The sequence below is a fragment of the Prunus persica genome, chromosome G1 (genome assembly GCF_000346465.2).
Source record: "Prunus persica cultivar Lovell chromosome G1, Prunus_persica_NCBIv2, whole genome shotgun sequence".
Taxonomy (NCBI): domain Eukaryota; kingdom Viridiplantae; phylum Streptophyta; class Magnoliopsida; order Rosales; family Rosaceae; genus Prunus; species Prunus persica.
The window spans coordinates 30,936,399-30,956,173 of record NC_034009.1 but is presented as its reverse complement, the minus strand read 5'-3'; the positions used below and the strand labels follow the sequence as shown (position 1 = coordinate 30,956,173).

The following is a 19,775-nucleotide window of genomic DNA, read 5'->3' as shown; positions in this document are numbered from 1 at the left end:
ACTATCCTTTGCATAATGCTAAAACTTTAAGGATGGTCGCTGCTTCATTTTTTTTCTTTTTCTTTTGGAAATATATAAATAATAAAGTACGCACATTATTTAATCAACTGATTAGAGTCATTTAAATTTATAGCATCAAATAAGTATTTTAAAGATTCTGGTTTTTGCAATATTAATATGCGATTGGATTACAATATAATATTGGTTTGTGGTGGTGCTAAACAACAAATGCACAAGTTATGGCTTGAATTATGCACAGTGGCACATTCATAGTTGAGTCCATTAAGCACATGCCACCTGCACACATGAGCCTTCCTAAGCTAAGCTAACAAGGCACATCACCCATTAAGCATCGGGGTCCACATTAAAAGCAAGTTTTTTTAATTAAGACGTCACTGGAAGTGCAAGCTGGTGAGTTGGGTTGGCTGATCCATCCATACTCTCAAATCAACAGATTCAGCGGATCGCATCAATTACCAATACAATCATAATTCTAAATTTCATAATTCAACAGCTAGGGAAAAAGAAAAAGAAAAAATTATGAACCCAAAGAACAAAGTCAATTACGTAATTACTGATCACGAGATTGACAATAAAATTGAAATCGAAAGATTATTACACAATTGATAAGAGCAAGTATGAAAACGAAAGTATTAAATTTGTGCCCTTATAATTCCCTGGAGTACAAAAATCAAACTGTTGATCCCTAATTATAACATCCAGAAATTTTTTATGTCCCTTAATTAAAGCCATATACCATCTGAACTAATCTTACTTACCGCATAAGAAATTACGAATGAACAAGTAAATGATCACCAAAAGGCCAGAAGAAGACCCAACAATCCACAGCCAACCAAAACCGGTAACCCCGTGACCAAACTCCGGCTAGCACCATTGAAACTATGGTCAACAGGGTACAAGTCCCCCGGTGGACCGGTGATGTATATCAACGGCGTGGACGGTGTTGATGGCGTTGATGGCGTTGATGGCGTCGATGGCGTCGATGGCGTCGATGGCGGCGGAGGGCAGTACGGAGTGGACGGCGGTGGTTTTTTGGGAGAAGGCGGCGGCAATGACGGTGGCGGCGGAGATGGTGGTGGCGGTGATGGCGGAGGGGGGCTTTGAGAGCACGAGCCGCACTTTTCCTCGCCAGGCGCGGGTGGGGTTTCGTCAGCGTAGACTGGACCTGCAACGGAGGCAATCAAAAGGAACATGGCAATCATAGCCAGGGCCGGAGGTTTAAAGCAACGCATTTTGATCGGCATAGGGGTTCCTGGCTGTGAATTTGATTGATATGTTGATATGGTACTGGTTTTTATTAGGGTGGAGTGGGTTTGGTGACTTTGAGGAAATTTGGTAGAAGGGGGAGGGAAGACCGTGTGTGAAAGAGAGAATACGTTATTATTAGGTGCATGGAGTGAAAAAGAGTAAGCTTTTCTGGGGGTTTGAGGGATGGAAAATTGAAGTGAGGGAGACGTGTTGTGAGGGGCTTTTCTAATTTCTACTAGGAAGGAAAGATGTTGCTTTTTCTTCAAGGGAATCGCACTGCATGTGGATGGTCCAAATTTTTGGACCCCACCACCATTTACATATGTCTAATCTTTTATTTTATGGGCGTATCCGTATGAATGTATGTATATGTACGTTGCTTTCTTATCAATCATTACTTAATGTACGATATGCATAGTATAATGTCGGATACTTTTACTATACGTATAGCCCTATAATGTAATAATGTGTAATTAAAAAGAATCTTACAAATCTTAGAGAAAATTTTGGTGAATCATGAATTCATTCAAGAGTTCGATTGTGGAGGGTTGGAGAAAATGGAAGTAGATCAGGCAAGCCAAAAAAAACAGCAAATATTGGTTTAGTTGTAATCGAGCTAAATCTTAGGAAATAAGATCTTATTTGATGCTGGGAAATAGAGATATAATTTTGTGGCTTTCTCTTTCTTGAAATTTTTTAGTCTTCATTGTTGAAAGAAAATGGATAGATGACTGAAAGTCCCACTTAGAGATTGCAACAATAGTTAGAATACAAGTTCCCATCCATCATTTCCCCGTTTTATTTTCAAATTACAGTTGATCTGTCAAATTCTATTAAGTTTGTCCACATGTGTAACATTTCGAGTCGTGAGTATGCATACCCCTCTAATAAAAAAAAGAAAAAAAAACTATATAAAATAAGAGAATAGAAACGAAGTTTCATTTCATCTAAAAGAAAAAGTGACCATTTGAACTTATAATTAAGAGTAAAATAAACCCGAAAATCTTTAGACAAAACAGGATATATTGTCCAGCCACCGGCCCCTTTAACATAAACATGCATCAAAATTATACAGCATCAATCGCCAGCGAAAAATGAGAGAAGAAAGCACAAAATATCCGCTTCATTTGAACTTTTTTTTTTGTTGGAGTAAGTTTATCAAGTGTTCATTTACATGATAACTCGTAAGCCTTTTGGGGAATTCTGTTTTTCATGTTGCAACACATAATTGATTGGTGGATATATATCAATATCGGATCATCATCAGCTCTCAGCTGGGGTCAATTGCCTAATTGTTGAATTGTCGTTGCCCACTTTTGTTTGTCCTCGATAGTTTCATATGCGCGAGACTTATAGCTGTTATAATTGTGCTGATATACATTATCATGATGAGACCGACTCTGAGTGAGAAGAAACAAAGACTAAGGACTCTTGCGGAAGACTTGCAAAAGACTAGTGGCCACAAGCCACAAACAAATCAACATTTCATTGTCAATATTTGGGAGATTCCAATTTCCAATGCCCATATTATGGACACGTTTGATGACATAGCGGCCCTACTCTCTACACGTTTGATGAGCTGCAGTTCCGGGAGAGAGAGAGAGAGAGAGAGAGAGAGAGAGAGAGAGAGAGAGAGAGAGAGAGAGAGAGAGATCTGCACTGCACTGCACTGCACCTTTCGCTTGGATCATCAAAAAATGAATCATTTTATGAGATTTACCTTTTCTCTCTCCCACTTTGGGGCTTTGAGGTTTACAGTGCTAATTTGTGGTGTTGTAACCAAAGTGTGCAGTATTAAACTGTTGCCTTTAGCCACAGAAAGACACATTGAAATTGTAGTGATGAGGAACTTAACCCTGAAGAAACTTAAGAGAGAGAGAGAGAGAGAGAGAGAGAGAGAGAGAGAGAGGGAGGGAGGATACAAAAAGCTATGAATGTGGAATCTACATATACATATACATTATACGTATATGCGTCTATGGAGATAATTGGTTATAAAGGGGGCACCGTCCCATTTTTTCAAAGCATATTCTTCCCTTCCCTTTTCTTCATTCAGATCCAGGTCAACTTCCCCAATAACACACACTACTATAAATAATTCATTCATTCAGCCTATAGCTATAGCTATAGCTAAGGATGATGATCTTCGGAACCTTCTTTCCTTAAAACTAATCAGTATTGCTTTTCCTGAAACCAATTATTATTTGGTAAAAAAATGACGCCAAAAATAACCACATGGTGCCAATATGACAAGTAATAATAATATGCCCTGTAAGAATAGCCAATAACTGGGTAAGGTTGAATTGAAGGCCAAGAGAAATGCAGACATGTTTTATATATGGAGCTGGTGAGAAGGATTGCATAAATACGACTGGGAAGCTGCTTATTGATTCAATTCAATTATTCAATTATTCAATTATTCAATTATTGTGAACACAAATCAGACAGTTGTGACGTATCCAAAGGCTATACTTTTGGCTTGGCCCAGCGCAACCATGACTTTATATTAACATTGTTGTCATTTTGTTTTGGAATTTATAAATAAAAAAAAAGTACCAAATGCTTTTCCTTTTTCCACCAAGTAATTCCAAGAGAAAGCAATGCAACATGAAAAGCCAAGCCAACCCACTCAACAACCTTAGGCAATTATTAAAGAAAAGTCCAAACTCCAATTAAACGACAAAGCATAGCATGGGCCATCCCATTCAAATCCCAAGCTCACTGTATTTGTACGATGGCCCTCTGCATTGCAAGATCAAATTAAGTCATTCTTTTTCCTGGGTTGGGCTTTTGTTCATTAAACCCCAATCAATCTTTCAAGGCAAAGGCATAAAAACTAAGTTTGCACAATTCCATTGCGTCCAAATTGAGTCCAGTACAACAAACAGGCCCAATGGCAGGGACTTGAGATTTCCCAAAAAACATTTTCTACAAAGTCACCCAGAATTGACCACAACAGCAAAAGGCAAAGTACATCAAGCAACCACTTCCCCCACTAAAATGAAAAGAAGCCATTTCCTAGGCTTGGTACGTGTAGAGCTGAGCCTCTGTCCACCCCTGAATGAGATTCTAGACGCGTCCTCTTGGTCTTGAAGCATCCAGACTGTTCAAAAGCTGATTGTCCACAGAACAAAGACGGAGGAGGAGACTCGAACCCTTGGGCCATCTCCATCAACATTGTCTGTAGATCCTCCATGCTATAATTCTTTGCCTGATCACCATTCCAAATTACATAACCCCAATTAGAATTCCTAGAAACGACTAAGTAGAAACTATCTCTACCATCACACCACGAACCAACCAAATTAAGCTAAAAAAGAAAACAAGATCAGAGAGTCCTAGTCTACCTCTCTTCTGGATTCGGCCATGAGAGAGACCATTTCTTGCACAAAATCACAGAATCCCTGCGGTACACATCAGTTGTGTGTAAATTAGGTGCCAAAGACACAGCATAATAAAGAAACAGAGGAAACGAAAAAGGCAGCTTAAATCAACATACAAAGAGGGCCTTGATTGAAGAATAAATAGAAACATAAAGACGCACCTCGTCGTCTTCCTCATCAGGATCATATAAGCCTGCATCGTACATGGTCCGCTTCCTCTGGTCTGATAACACTGCTCCAATCAAAACCAAAAAACAGGGTTAAACAAAAGCTGTATCAAATCAATCAACACTCGAAGATTCTTTTAAATGAAAATAATTAATAATTCAAGAAGAAACCCTACACACACAAAAACACCATTTTAAAAAAATTATGTTTATATACCTGAATAGGCTTCTTGAATAAGCTGGAATTTTCGCTTGGCTTCACCCAACAAAGAAGGTGTTCTTGTCCACCTGTCCGGATGCCATTGCTGCACCAACACAAGTTAACCAAATACACAACGTCAACTCTACACTCATTTCATTAATTAGCACAAAATTTTCCGAACTAAATAATCCAAAAGCACAGAAACCCAACCAAAAAGACGCATCTTTTCTTCTCATTGTCACCATGTAAAAAACACGGTTTTTTTTTTCTCTCCGAAATCTAGTCGTTTTCTCTGGACGTGATCTATGTATATAGCATGCACTTATATATATGCAAATTAGAATCTAGAAAAGAAAAGAGAAGATGATAAAGTTTACCTACCATAGCAAGCTTGCGGTAAGCACGCCTTATATCTTCAATGGAAGAGTCCGAACTGACACCAAGAACTCTGTAATAAGATGGCGAACCCTGTCCGGCTTCCATCTCCTCCACCAAAATCACCACCACCCAAGAAAACCAATCTCGGAGCTTCTTTTAATTCCCAATCAAACACCCAACTTCGCAAAGCACAAGTTCCTCAAGCACTTTTATTAACCACGTGTACAGTTCTGATATCAGACTCTTGTTAATCTTGAATGCTATAGAAACCAGAGGAGTATTGAATTACAATTACCAAGTAATACAAACAAGAACAGATAAAAGCGGAAGGGGGTGGTAGCGTATTTATAATACAGTGATGGCTGGCTTAGCTATGGCGGTTTCTGAAAACAGAGGCAAAATATCTTCTGGGTTTCCAATCTGGAATGTTCCGGAACAACTTAATAAATGATGTGGAATTTTCTTTTGCGACAAGGGCCGTAGATATTTTGGGGGTTCAGATATTTTCTGGTTTGCTAAACGTTATGTTCAACTCAGCTTGGACAAAAATGAAGAAAAACAGCATGCACGGTTATGGATCCGGATCCTCTGCTTATTTTTTGGTTGATGGCAGAGATGCCAATTTCAAGAAGTCGGTACAAAGGAAACTATATCCCAAGGGAAGGCCTAGGCTTTGGAATATTAGCTTGGGCTACTTCGTCTCAGGCCTGAAAGAGATTGGACTTTGGGCTACCGTACGTAAACTTAAGTTTTGTCAGCCTTTGGAAGTTTGGATCCAAAACAAAAATGAACAAGGTTATTAACAGCGACTTTTACTTGTAGGCCGAACGAAGATAAATATTTGTTTGTTTTGCTTGCTCTTTAGCTTTGAGAAAGGAAATCGACGGCCGCAAAGAGTTTGTTTGTTCAATTTTTCAGGCGAATTCATGCATCGTTTGTTGTTTTGACAAGAAATCATATCTGGAAATGGGAGACTGGAGGCTGCCTGGCCTTGGATTGTTTGACAAGAAATAATCTTTAATATCACTATAAATGCACACCAGTGACACTACATATTTCCATCACTCCAACATTGAAAAACGAAAAACACCATGCCTCCAATCGCATCCAGACCATCGTTTCTCTCCTTCATTGTCATCGTCCTCACCATCTTGCTGGGCCCAATCCCAACCCTAACCCAAGCCGGAAAGCCCCACCACATCAATTTCCGATCCCCAAACCTCTACCCAGAAGGCGTCACCTATGATCCATCCGCCCAGCACTTCATTGTCGGCTCCCTCCACCATCGCATCATAGTCTCCGTCTCCGACGCCGGCATCGCCGACACCCTAATCTCCGACCCTACCCTCCCCGAAAACGTCTCCGTTGTCGGCCTCACCGTCGACTCCGTCAACAACCGCCTCCTCGCCAATATTCACGCCCTGGCCCCGCTCCCCGAATTCAACGCCCTCGCTGCCTATGACCTCCGCACGCGCCAACGCCTCTTCCTTTCCCCTCTCCCCTCAGATGACGTCAGCGACGGGACACGTCAGATTGCGAACGACGTCGCGATGGACTTCAAGGGCAACGCCTACGTCACCAACTCGGCCGGCAACTTCATCTGGAAGGTCAACGCCCAAGGGGAGGCCTCTATCTTCTCCAAGTCTCGGGCGTTCACTGCGCAGCCCGTGGACCGAGACCTACCGTATAGTTTCTGCGGCCTAAACGGCGTAGCTTATAACAGTAAGGGGTATCTTTTGGTGGTGCAATCGAATACGGGCAAGATGTTCAAGGTGGACGCGGAGGACGGGACGGCGAGGCTGGTGCTGCTGCCGGAGGACATGCATTTCGCCGACGGGATCGCGATCAGAAGCGACGGCGTCGTTTTGGTGGTGTCCCATAAGACGCTATGGTTCTTGAAGAGCCAGGACAGTTGGGGGGAGGGTGCGGTTTATGACAAAATTGACCTCGACCCCAAGGGTTTTCCTACTTCGGTGGCGGTCGGGGCGGAGGACAGGGCGTATGTGCTGCGTGGGCACGTCATGGAGGGTATGACGGGAAATGTGGAGAGGGAGGAGTTTAGCATTGCGGAGGTGAGATCGGTGAAGGAGAGCAAGGAAGAGAGTGTTTGGATTTTCGTTTTGATCGGCTTGGGATTAGCTTATTTCTTGTTTTGGAGGTTTCAGATGCGCCAGCTTGTTGGCAATTTGAACAAAAAGACCAATTAGTTTTTGTTCCTTGTTTTTCTATTTTCTCATTTTGTAGATTACTTTTGTAACAGATCAATATCATGAAGTTTGATTTTTCTGCAACATAAGATTTGCATATGGTAACAAAGAAAAACATAGCCAGGAGCAAAAATGATCATGCACTCATAGGTTTATTACTGATATTCAACAACGACATCTTGATCCCAAGTTCTGAATTAACGGAGGCAAATTAAAATTCTACAGAAGCATAAACTTTCAACAAGTGTCATGCTCTACTGTCTCAACAAAACTATTAGGCAGCCAAAGTTCAACAACACCAACAATGGAATGAATGACCATTTATCAGAGAAGAATTACCATCTCAAGGCAGAATTGCTTCCACTGGTGGTACAAGCAGGCTTCCTTGAGCATTTTGAGGTGGTGCAGGGGGCAAAGTTTGAGGCTTTTTCTCCTCCGACGATGGTGGTGATGGGTATGGCTCTTTCCCATCATTGGTCTTTGGCTTTGACAACCCAAACTGTTCCCTGATCTTCTCAAACTTCTCTTGAATTTTCCTCCTGATCTCGGGCTTGACAATGCGCGCTTCCGCAGGTTTTATAGGAAAAAGAGTGGCTGCTGCCAGTGTCCCAGCAGGCAAACATAACATCAAATCTCTTCGTGAAACGCCAAAGGCTTTTGGAGCTTCTATTTTGCGTTTTCCCTCACTTCTCACCTGCAATAATTCAGAAAAGGAGAAGTTAAATAAAGGTGCATCTCAGAGATGAATTCAGTAGTCCTACACGAACGAACTTAGTCTTTTGTTACTTGTAGTGTAACCAAGAACTGACAAGTACTAGAAAGTACTAATAAGGGTATTAGAGCCTACTTTCTGGAGGCCCTTTGACAAATAAAAATCAATCTGCTCAAGTTATGTATGATTTAACCATTTACAGCATACAGTTTGGAGGGACCTTAATTACCAAAAGAAGGATGGGCAAAAATCCCATCCTACCACTAAGCAAAAACTAATCCATCTTCCTTGTGATCCATTTGTATTTATGACCAGAAATTAATGAAATTTTCAGAGTCTTAGATCTTTGGGATAAAACCACTCAAACTAGAGACGACAAAACAGAGAATATATTTGGTACTTCTTATTCAGATTAGCATGAATTCATCACAACAAGCTTACACTGTGGCCAGAAATTAACTTGAGCAATGGGCACCATATGGAAAAGGTTACAACAAATGTGACAAAAGTAACCTAGGTTCTATTATCAAAATCTTGGTAACTTATCTCCGCCAAAAATATACAGTACGTAGATTCTATGGAAGCTAAGAAAGATATTTCTCTTCTCCTCTTGTCTGAAACTCAGGAAGCAGAGACTCCTACAATGAAATTTAAACGCCAACTATGAAATCTAAGGATGCCATGGTCCACGGTTTAATATCATGCTCTTAACCTGCTTGTTTATGGACCATATTAGGCAGATCAGCTGCTGCATATGTAATTGATGATCGCCCAAATATTATGCTACCATACAATTGATGATCTTCTAAATATAATGCGTACCATTTACGAACATCGAAACAATTCCAAGTATTTGGAAACAATGTACTTATTTTCACATGGCATGAGACGATTAAGTTCCGACTCAGTGATACCAACTAGTAAACTACTTTGGAACAAAAAAACTGTTGAGCTGAAATTAAGTTCTGACTGCAGGTGCGCGCTACAATCTATAGACAAAGGAGGTCTGTAGCCTTACATATCAGAGGACCAATTAACTGAGTTAGACAAAAAGTGAACAAACATTAGGATATCAAAAGAGAGAATTCAAACCTTACAGCTTACAGTTTAAGTTTCTTCACAAATTTCCGAAAATAAGGAAACATAAACTAAACAACTCATTCATTGTTATTGATCTGTAACTATGTGAACAAAATGCGACCCACTAGTATAGTACATTCCTAAATGATTGCAGCACGGAGTTTACTACAAAGAATGATCCAGTAAAGTAAATTACAATATAGATAATTCATATTACATAATTGGGTTTAAAAGGAAAACCCAAATGCATTTGCAGCTGAAAACTTCACCCAAAAATAAATAAATTATCAACCAATCTTAATGAATTTCTGCTACAGACATGAGCTCGGAAAAAGAGGTGGGTCAACGATTCAGAGGACAAATATTAATTTCTAAGCACAAAATAGATGACAATAAAAGGATTTTGAGCAGAACAGAGTGGATGAATCTAGTCTCTCAGGCACAGCAAAGGCGGTTGAAAAGCAAATAGTAGCAGGAGACTGATGAGTTCAGCTAAGCAAGAGGTTTTACTAGTGTTGAACTTAAATATCAACTCTGGAGGAGGCCAAAGCCAAATTAAGGTGATGAGTTAAAAATGAACCTGAAGAGGAAGAGCTCTCTTCGGGGTTGTCGTCACCGAGCGCTTCCAGGGGAACTGGTTCTCTCCGACTGCCGAAGGAAGCGAACCGCCGCCCACCAGCTTGCAACTTGAGAATGCCATCTGTCCCCCGCAAAAATCAACGGTCTCCAACACTCAAACTTGTTTATTTGTGGAGTTTGAAGGGGCAGTCCGTAGAGCTAAAGAGACATAAACAAATTAGTGGGCCTTCTGTAAAAGTAATGTGATTTCACTTATCTGGACTGGTTGTTTTTTGTTGGCCCAAGGTTTTTTTATGTCACCAACGGGCCCAAGTGTAAACCCATATCACGATGCAGCTCCCACCCCGAAGACAAAAATACATGAATGATGCAAAGAAAATCGATTGATCGAGATGGAGATATTAGTCGTGAATTTTTTTATTCTTTTTTATTTTTATTTTTATCCTGCCAAGTATGGTGTGTTTTTCGATTTTGAAAGTTCCTTGTTTTAAAATGTCAGTTAGTGTCTTGAGGGGGAGTGTTAGATAGCTGTCCATAGCTGTCCACAAATCCTGAAAAAGCTTGTCCACCACCTAGAAACACAAATCCTGGTTTTAGGGAAATACAAAATGCTGGAAATCAGAAATCTGTTTTTGTGGTTTAGTTTGTAATCTTGTGGCTAGCCATCTGAAAAATCTCTCTTCTTACACTCTATTTGGCAAATACTTTCCCCGTTACTATTTCTCCTAATAGTAGTGTGATGTGTGTAGACGTTTTTTATTTTGTATTTTTAATAAATTATTTTTGCATATGTGTCTAATTGTGATCTGCATAAAGGAGAAGTATTTTCTTATAAGTAAGAAAACAAGTAGTATCTTTAATTAAGTAGTATTTTTTTAAAAAAATTCACCAAACTATGCATATAACATATGTCACGTACTTCTTTCTGAAAACAAAGTAAACCATGGCCTCCTCCTCTGCTTTTGCCGCTACCCACATAAATTACGTACATTAAGCACAACACAAGGGATTCTCTTTCAAGATTCTATTTGTCTTGCACTGTGTTTCAGTTAGCCTTTTATTCTCCAAGTGTTGGATTTGCTGGTTGTTCCCTAACCCTTCATTTATATTCTTTCACGAGGGGAGAAAATCAAGTTTTCACTAATGAATTAACCCTGGCTGATTGTTTTACTTTATCATTTCACCTGATTAAACAAGCAAATCTCATTCGTGGCCACGGGCTTTCAGAGTCTGTAGACTGTATGCATGCCCTCGACAAAGTAACTTTCAAAGGTCTTTTTGGTGAAGAGGAAAAGCCATACCTACCGAGCCAGAAACCAATCTGCATGCAGCATGCGCAATGAGATTGTTTGACCTCCAACCCAGCTGGAAGGTGTGAGATAGTGCCACATGTTACTGACAATGACTTGAAATTGGAAAAGGCAGATAAGCCCACAACCAATACGAGCTATGTCGAGGAGATCAAGTTAATTATAACAAGACTTCAGCTATGCATGTATTATATGGGTCGTAATATTCACATATAGAAAATGAGTACATATAGAAGGAGGGAAGGAGGGAAGGAGGGAAGGAGGGAAGGAGGGAAGAAACAAAATCATAATAACTAAAAGCAGATTAATATAGCTTTCTACGAACCGCTGTTCACTGGAGAATTTGATGCGATCACATTGACTTTGAAGCACAAAACTTGCTGGACCACAATTTACATGGCGTAATTGTCAATATATTGTTGGTGAAGAAAAAGAGTGATGAGATTATATATATGTACCGACATACCTGCAGATCGAAGATTTGTGTTCTTAAAATGTACCTGGACATGATCACGTTTTTTGATGAAAAGTTGATCCTCTTCCTCATAATTAAACTTGGTATATATAGCCACAGGACAGGAGGAAACATGGATAGCTCAAGATGTTGAATTCCATGCAAACCCTTGCCAAATGAAAAGTCTCTTTGCTTATACCTCAGGTTCGTTGTCCCTCCGACCTATCAACATTAGGGTAGCTAGCTCTCCTAGTCCTATACCCTATACCTAGACTAATTTTGTAGTGTAATGTGCGTATGTAATGTACGCCTCTAGCTAACAATAACAAAGTAAATATTTTGGTGGTATAACTTAGTTAATCTTGGTAAATTAAATGACATCCCAATGACGTGACACAAATTTACTAGAATGATTTCAGATATTTGAATTTGATATTGAAGCATGTAAACAACAAAAACAACCTTTGATACTTCCATTCCCTGGATTAATTGGTTGTGTTAAATAATTCTTCCTCATGGAGTAATAATCCGGCGCTCTGCCTCATCGACAATTATTAAACTTGTCCTAATCTGTCTAGTCTTTGAAGGCCACAAAATTCACTACCGTAAAAGTCCAGCGATTAGTTTATGTCATATTTATACCACAAAAGAGATTTATAGGTAGCCTATATATTAATTACTGTAATTTTCTATCCCTAAAAGAGGATCCAAAAAAGAAAACCCCAAGCCCCTTCCCAATTTGATCAACCTTAAACCTGTTATACACGAATTTGAAATAAAAGACGTATACCTCATATACAATTCCAAAGTCTAGAAAATTTTCTAGGCGTGTAACAACTATATTATATACAACAACACACGCTACACTACGTTTCGGTAGACTCCTTAATTGCAATCACATGGAGCAAAATTTGAGATATTGACGAGACATATGGATGCATCGAAAGACTTTAACATGCATATCATTTGACGGCATCTTTTGTGTCCCCAAAAGCTAGAAAATAAAAAATCAAGGACAATATTGAATCTTTCCAGAAGATCCAGCATAAGTCCTACTACCTACTACATACACGCCTTTTGTATATGCACTATATATAGTAACTTTTAGCTTTTCTAGTGATTTCGGTCGATCAACTTCTAGGTCATATTCCAAGATGTCTGGTTTAGTTTTTTAGATGATCAATCATGTTAATTAATTGAAAAAAGTATGCTTAATAAAATCTAATTAGGGTTGTCGGGAGTCTAGCTAGTCTTTACCGTAGCTTTCAGGTCGAACAGACAACGAAACAAAGATTAATTTGCAAAAGAGACTAGTCACTTGACAAGCATAGCATGGAATCCACTCACCCGTATCAAAATATATCGATATATTCCTTTCGATCATTGATCATGCTTGTGCTATCTTTCTTTCTTTCATCCCACCTGAAAAGGGGAGAGAGAGAGAGAGAGAGAGAGAGAGAGAGAGAGAGAGAGAGAGAGAGAGAGAGAGAGAGAGAGAGAGAGAGAGAGAGAGTAAATTGAACTATAAATATAAGATTCAGATGAAGTAATGAATCGAACTATAAATATATAAGAAGCACAGCTACTTAATTGGAGAAACATACATACGTTAGGAAGAAGAAGAAGAAGAAGAAGAAGAAGAAGAAGCAGCAGCTGGTGTTTAGACAAGAAGAAGCTGTATTGTATGCCCTATATATATACACATATATAGAGGGTGAGTTTGAGCTTCATCTTATGGAGATAAGAAGAAGGAAGCTTTCTTTCTTTTTCAAGTATAGCTAGCCTAGCCCAATTGTTTAATGGGTGAAGCGTGCGACTTGTATACGGATCCTCATATCTGTTAGATCCTTACACGTGACTATCATTGACTAATTGGTATTAATTAATTGTTTATGTTGGCATCTGAATTCATAATAGATAGAAATTGATGGACGGACGGTGTAAATTGTAATTAGCTCATTTAGAATTAGAAGCAGATACATATGTAGTCCGACATTCTGGTAAATCTATAACGTGGTGGTGGGCCAGGTTGATGCACCTACTTTACGCCTTACTCGACGACTTGTGGTTAATTCATCTGTTTGTTTGATCCATCTGTTTTCCTTTTCTTTTGGATGAATATATCCTCCTAATTTGTGTTGTGTTATACTGCACTTGCACTTGCACTGCTACCTTTTTCTGAAAAGCAATAATTGTAAAGCCTCGATCATGATTGGCTCAATTTTCATGATAAATCTTCTTTTTGTTCATCCTAAATTTTGAAAAAAATATGCAGGTGATTTATTTATGTCGGGAAAAAGCAGCTGCGACCTGTTCTTTGTTTTTCAAATCTTGGTAGCTAATTACATTTATTTGTGGCATGGAGTGAAAGGCCCAAGCAACGACGTGTGGTTCATTTATATACAGCCACATATGATCAATGGCCACTTCCCATTATGTGGGGATAGAAATTTAATTACCTATGTATATAGTCTAGAGAGAGAGAGAGAGAGAGAAGAGAGCTAGAAATCAAACCCAAAGATTATAACAGAAATTTATTAGTACAGTCGTTGTCATCACAGCGCGCAACAGAGCGTTTGATAGCGGCACAGCACAAGGATACTGTAGCTATCGATGAACAGCAGGCAGCTGGAGATTCATGAGTTGCTTGCTAGCTCTTCAAAGCTCTTCAAAGCTCTAACAAGCTGACCTGATTGCTTGTAATTCATGCCAGGAGCTTTACTTTGGTAATTGCAAACAAATCAACAATTTATTATGCTATAGTAGGTCACTAGCTATAAGAAAGAGATGAATTACTATTGACCTAATTAAAAACACAAAAATTAAGACAAGGGACAAAAACATATATCAATCTCCTTAACTTTAATGATTGAATTCTTTACTTTTTCCGATGCATATGTATAATTAAATTTATTCTAATTATGTTTTGTACTAATTTCAATTGCATTATTGGAACATTTTAGTCTATATATCATTCATGAAGAGATGATATTCACACTCGCTCAAGTGTTAAAGTGAAACTTACTGACATAACATCTATAGATTTGCACCTAAATAGCAATTCTTAATGACATCTTTGTCCAAAGCAACTAATATTAATTGGAAATATCTAACATGAGAGAAAGCTCAACATGTGAGCAATGCTATATATTACATAATTCAGTAGTTAATTAACAAAACAATAAAGAACGTACATCAAGAGAGAGAGAGAGAGAGAGACAGAGACAGAGACAGAGATCAGACCAGGAAAGTAGGAAGCTTCTTGGTTTGGAACTTCGTTGGACGAAGACAATACTGGGTGTTGGACTAGTGTGGACCATGGAAACACATAGGCTGGGAGAGCTCGATCAGATCAGATTGGGGTTGGGGTTGGGGTTGGGGTGTCAAATTCCATGCAAAGCCTTGTCAAGCGAGCAGTCCCTTAAGCATACACCTCACATTCATTGTCAGATCGACCTCGATCCGTCCATATATCCTTCGAATGAATTCTAAAAAAATTACGTATTATGTGGTTTTCCTACCTCCACTCATTCACTTCTCTCAGACTCTCACTCAACATGTGAGAGAGCATTGCCTACTGATACCCACGTTACAGTGTCTAAGTGCTCTTTAAAACGTACATTATTATAGGAGACAAGTATTCGTCCCAAAAAAAAAAAAAATTAAATTTAAAATCATAGGAGACACGTAGGGTCTAATTATACATATAGAAAGAGACTGAATTAACATTGTACGTAGATGAGAACAAAAACCACCTGAATTAAGCTACAAATGTTATAATAATCATATAATTTTATTTGCACTCTAATCTTATAATAATCTACCAAGCTGCCCATGTATAATGTTATATTGAGTTGAGTATATATAAATCCATGTCCTTATACAGCTACCTTGCGAGGACAAGGAAACTTTATCAAATAAACAACAGAAAGGAGATGCCTACGTAAGCACATCATGAGCAACAGCCTGCCCTTCGATCAGTCAAATATACGATCTTTTCTTTCAGAATTGTTCTCCCCAGGAATAATGCTAGGATCACCAACAAATCACACTAGGGTCACCAAATTGATGAAATCCACAACGGACCCAAATTTGAATATATAAAATATCAGTTATTCTCTCATTTGGATGTCCCACCATATTGTTATCGTGTAGATGACATTGTAAACAGGAAGAAAAACATAGAGGGGTAGTAGAAAATACATGGCGTTAACACGATAATAACATCCGGATGTCTGCATATGAGAATTTCTGTATAAAATATTATAATATGTTTATATAAACAAAATTTAGTGAATCTAGCACTACTTATTATCATGGATGGATTGCAAAAGTTTTTGTGGAATATAATTTAGGAAGAAATTGGGAAGAAAAGCTTATTATCCGTATCTAAAGTAATTAGCCTAGCAATCCTTAAATTTACAAAAGCTTCAAGGAATCGGGAAGAAAGTAGATGACACACAGCTTGTAAACCTTTATACTCTCTATAGTCTCTACTAGTACGTACCTACTAGCACCAGGCTCCAGGTCCAACCACACTTCTTGAGTAGTGTACATATATACTCCGAGAAATCTGGGAAAAGATTAGTCTAATATTATCATCTATCTAAGTCTTGATGCTATAATTAATATTTCTCCTCTAATAAGGAAATAATGGAATTCAGAAAGTAGATTAATTCCTGCTAATGTTAATTAATTAACTTAAGATGTGTGTTAGTGTTGTGTTTGGTGAGAATTTGAGATTAGGGAACCAATCTATTCCAACTCAAGCAGGAATTAATCCATATGATGGTTGATTATAGGGTAAATGTATATTACGACTAGGGTTATAAGTTTCCCACATCTTACATGAATCTAATTAATTTCTAGCCGTTTCAAGTGCACCTGAAAGTCACGTGCAAAGCTGCGAACCTACCAAACAGGCAACACATAAAATACACATTGACATGCATATTAATTCATGCATTTAATATAAAAATGATTAGCTATAGTTTGTTGTAGCACAGATTTCATGGAGTAATTGTGGAGCTAGCACATCATTCCAGGTATAATTCACAGATATTGGGAGGGAGGGTATGCATGGGAGAAAGCAAAACCAAATTAATTCTTTAATAATAAGCTGATCGATCGATACATAAAACAAATCTGGCTACTGATCGATAAAGAAAAGAAAGTGGTTGTTGGTCCCTGTTTTGTAAAGGAGGTTGAATTAATTAATTTTACAGTTAGGGTTTGTATATGATCATATGGTTGACCGTGAATCGTGATGATGATTCTGCTAGTCCTAGGTGTATGTATATGTGTGTGTGTGTGTGTGTGTGTGTAATAGGAACAAGGTCGAACAGACAACGAAACAAAGGATAACCCAAGAAAGGGCTGCTCGCATGACAAGGATAGCATGGATTCTACTCACCCGCCATATACATATATATATATATATAGCAGCAGTTAGCATATGTTGAGATTTCTATATGGCATGAAGTACTGCATGCACCTTGTATGTGTTAATCCATCTGGGAAAGGAACAAAGGATATATAACAGTCAGAGAGAGTTCAGAAGAAGTAAATTAATAAAGCAAATAAAACATAAAAGGATCTGACAAGGTTGGGAAGAAGTGGAATACCTGGATATGTATGTGTAATGATAAAAATTTAAAGAAGAAGAGCAGCAAAGTAATCCCTTTCTGGGCACAGAGAGAGAGAGAGAGAGAGAGAGAGAGAGAGAGAGAGAGAGAGAGAGAGAGAGAAAGCGCGCGTGTGAGAGTTCATTTTCATGGGGGCGCTGGTTTTGTCATAAGCTTGGAAAATGCTGAATTTATAGAGATGAAGGAGAATATATAAAAAAAGAAAATATCTGAGTTAGAGGGAGGGGTTGAAGTGAAGCATGTGAAAGTGGGAACATGTGTGCGTCAGCTACGTTTGACACGTGAGAGGAGGTTTGACTTTGACTCACGGGTAACACATTACACATGAGAAATTAGGGAGAGGAATTGTGTGCATCCCATGCCCATCCTCCTCCTCCTTAACAACTAGCTCATATTGTTTTGATTTGAGGGGTTATTTTTCCTTGTTTTCCGCATACCAATTTATCAATTTACCCTTTTGGTCAAATTGTTCAGATTGGTCAGAAGAAGTCGCTAGTCATTGCCGTCCTTGTAGGGTAAGAGAAGCAAACAGATGGGAGAGTAGAGTCAAGTAAGTAGATATGGAAAATATTGGAGGAGAGACGAGACGAGTATTGTTGAAGTTGAAGGGACAGAGAGGGAGAGAGAGAGAGAGAGAGAGGTTAATAGCAAAAATAAGAAAAATAAAAAATAAGTAAGTAGTGATGAGGAGGGAGGGAGGGAGGTTAGCTGCGCTCGTGTGATTGTGAAATGGTTGATAGAAATGAAATGAAAATGGAGGGATGTTCGTGTCCAACCTCAACCTCCCCACATGATTTCATCACATTCCTTATCTACCCATCCATTCCTTTCTTTTTCCCTTTTTTTCTTTTTTGGGTTTCCAATTTGAGCCATCTATATCTATATCTCGCCAGATTCTGTCAGTCCTCCTGATCACCAACACTTGCCAACCATCATTTTCGTAAGTACCTATACTAATTAATGTCATTTGTGCTCTGCTCAGGGACGGGTCTACCCTAAGTGTACGGTGTGGGCACGATGATTTTCTGAAGTCCTTACATAAACTTATCTTTCACAGAATTTTCCCCACAAAAATCAACAATTTATTTCTTCCCAAAAAAAAAAAAAACTGATTAATTCCTTGCTTAACCAGAGCAACTCATTTGTTCAAACGCAACTGTTCACCTCCTTTTAACAATAAAATAAACAACAACAACAAAAAGTTCAGAGATTTGTGGTCACTCACCGTTGGATGTAAATTCAACGGTTCACTCATTCTTGCACTCATTTTAAGAAACTTTTTTGAACCATTGGATTAATATCCAACGGTGGGTGACCACAATCTCTTGGACTTCTGTGGTCCAAAAGATCGGGACTGATATAATATAAAGGATTAATTACTGTTGTACCTCCTGAAGAATTTAAAATCAGTATAATCTGTTTTTTTTATTTAAATATAACTAATTTGAATTTTAAAGTTTTTAATATCTAAAATTTCTAAAATGTCCATGTCGTATTAGCACACTTAGGTCTCGTTTGGTTTACGGAAAGAATTTGAGGGCAAATTATTTCCCAAGAGATGAGAAATGGAAGATTCCTTTTTTACGTTTGGTAATGTTGGAAAAGTAACTGGGAGATATTACTTTATTTCATTTCCTATGTTTGTTTTGAGTAGGAATGGAAAACCAAGTTAGTATAAATTTTCAATTATACCCATATTAAATCAAATAAAAAAATGCATTTAATGATATATTGTAATTCTAAATTGTTAATAGGGACAAAATGGTAATGAAAAATATTTATTTAATATTGGCTCATTTTCCCAAACTTTCCCATGATGAGGGAAAACAAAACCTAAGTTGGGAGGATGACATCACTTTCCCCTCTACTTTCCCATGGACCAGGCAACGATTTCCCATGTCTGAACTTACCAAACATGAGAAAGCAATTGATTTCCCATCTCGAAGTCTCCTTTTTCAAGAACCAAACGAGGCCTTAACAGTTTTGTGGATGGAAATGGACGGAAGTGGTAAAGTGAGAAACTTCTAGCAATTTTAAGAGATTTTGGATGTTAATTGAGAAAATTTCAATTTTATGGGACAAAATAAGACCGAACGCCCGTTTCAAAGAGTAAAACAGTAAATAAGCCTAATATAAATGATTCATGAGGCATCTTCCAACAAAAATTTAATACATTACTTAAAAAATGGTGGCAATTCAAATAGATAACGAGATTGCAATAAACCGTCTAAAATCCTCTTGGAAAAGCTATACTGATTTTTTTTTCTGGCATCTTCCAACGAATGTGAATAAATTAATCATGGCAAGAAACAAATAATAGTAAATTTAACTTAATTCTTTGAAAGTCATTTTTCCTCAACTACAATCTTCTCTTTATTTTTGTTTGAAT

At 38.3% G+C, this 19,775-nt stretch overlaps 4 protein-coding genes and 1 long non-coding RNA gene across 7 annotated transcripts; 1 reads left to right on the top strand and 4 right to left on the bottom strand.

Annotated features, from left to right (window-relative positions):
• Positions 542-1,531, bottom strand: LOC109946463 (WAS/WASL-interacting protein family member 3-like). The gene has a single exon (XM_020554347.1). The coding sequence runs from the start codon at positions 1,263-1,265 to the stop codon at positions 813-815; it is 453 nt and encodes a 150-aa protein (XP_020409936.1). The 5' UTR covers positions 1,266-1,531; the 3' UTR covers positions 542-812.
• LOC18789770 (chaperone protein DnaJ 2) lies at positions 4,084-5,956 on the bottom strand. Its single transcript, XM_007223510.2, has 5 exons — positions 5,403-5,956; positions 5,037-5,124; positions 4,814-4,884; positions 4,617-4,673; positions 4,084-4,480 (listed from the first exon to the last, which is right to left on the bottom strand). Exons 1-5 carry the CDS (start codon positions 5,502-5,504, stop codon positions 4,265-4,267), a joined length of 534 nt encoding a protein of 177 aa, XP_007223572.1. The 5' UTR covers positions 5,505-5,956; the 3' UTR covers positions 4,084-4,264.
• Positions 6,036-7,690, top strand: LOC18789778. The gene has a single exon (XM_007223265.2). The coding sequence runs from the start codon at positions 6,491-6,493 to the stop codon at positions 7,604-7,606; it is 1,116 nt and encodes a 371-aa protein (XP_007223327.1). The 5' UTR covers positions 6,036-6,490; the 3' UTR covers positions 7,607-7,690.
• On the bottom strand, positions 7,732-13,919 carry LOC109946462. Of its 3 annotated transcripts, none has more exons than XM_020554346.1 (4): positions 13,350-13,474; positions 13,089-13,163; positions 9,979-11,753; positions 7,732-8,300 (listed from the first exon to the last, which is right to left on the bottom strand). In XM_020554346.1, exons 3-4 carry the CDS (start codon positions 10,096-10,098, stop codon positions 7,950-7,952), a joined length of 471 nt encoding a protein of 156 aa, XP_020409935.1. In that variant the 5' UTR covers positions 10,099-11,753; positions 13,089-13,163; positions 13,350-13,474; the 3' UTR covers positions 7,732-7,949. The 3 variants fall into 3 exon arrangements, 2 of the variants coding, with proteins under 2 accessions (XP_020409935.1, XP_020409934.1); XR_002269608.1 differs by having other exon boundaries at positions 7,740-8,300; positions 9,979-11,667; positions 11,788-13,163; positions 13,350-13,919; XM_020554345.1 differs by having other exon boundaries at positions 9,979-13,163; positions 13,346-13,363.
• On the bottom strand, positions 14,244-17,724 carry LOC109946464. Its single transcript, XR_002269609.1, has 2 exons — positions 17,366-17,724; positions 14,244-17,254 (listed from the first exon to the last, which is right to left on the bottom strand). It is a non-coding gene; the product is annotated as an uncharacterized LOC109946464 (long non-coding RNA).

Bases quoted from the DNA above. Each gene is read 5' to 3' on its own strand.
- LOC109946463 (XM_020554347.1), bottom strand. From the start codon at position 1,265: ATGCCGATCAAAATGCGTTGCTTTAAACCTCCGGCCCTGGCTATGATT.
- LOC18789770 (XM_007223510.2), bottom strand. From the start codon at position 5,504: ATGGAAGCCGGACAGGGTTCGCCATCTTATTACAGAGTTCTTGGTGTC. The intron at 4,885-5,036 runs GTATATAAACAT...TGATTGGAGCAG, and splicing joins TATTCAAGAAGCCTATTCAG to TGTTATCAGACCAGAGGAAG. The intron at 4,674-4,813 runs GTGCGTCTTTAT...TGTGTACCGCAG, and splicing joins CTGATGAGGAAGACGACGAG to GGATTCTGTGATTTTGTGCA.
- LOC18789778 (XM_007223265.2), top strand. From the start codon at position 6,491: ATGCCTCCAATCGCATCCAGACCATCGTTTCTCTCCTTCATTGTCATC.
- LOC109946462 (XM_020554346.1), bottom strand. From the start codon at position 10,098: ATGGCATTCTCAAGTTGCAAGCTGGTGGGCGGCGGTTCGCTTCCTTCG. The intron at 8,301-9,978 runs GTTCATTTTTAA...GAATTATTGCAG, and splicing joins AGAGAGCTCTTCCTCTTCAG to GTGAGAAGTGAGGGAAAACG.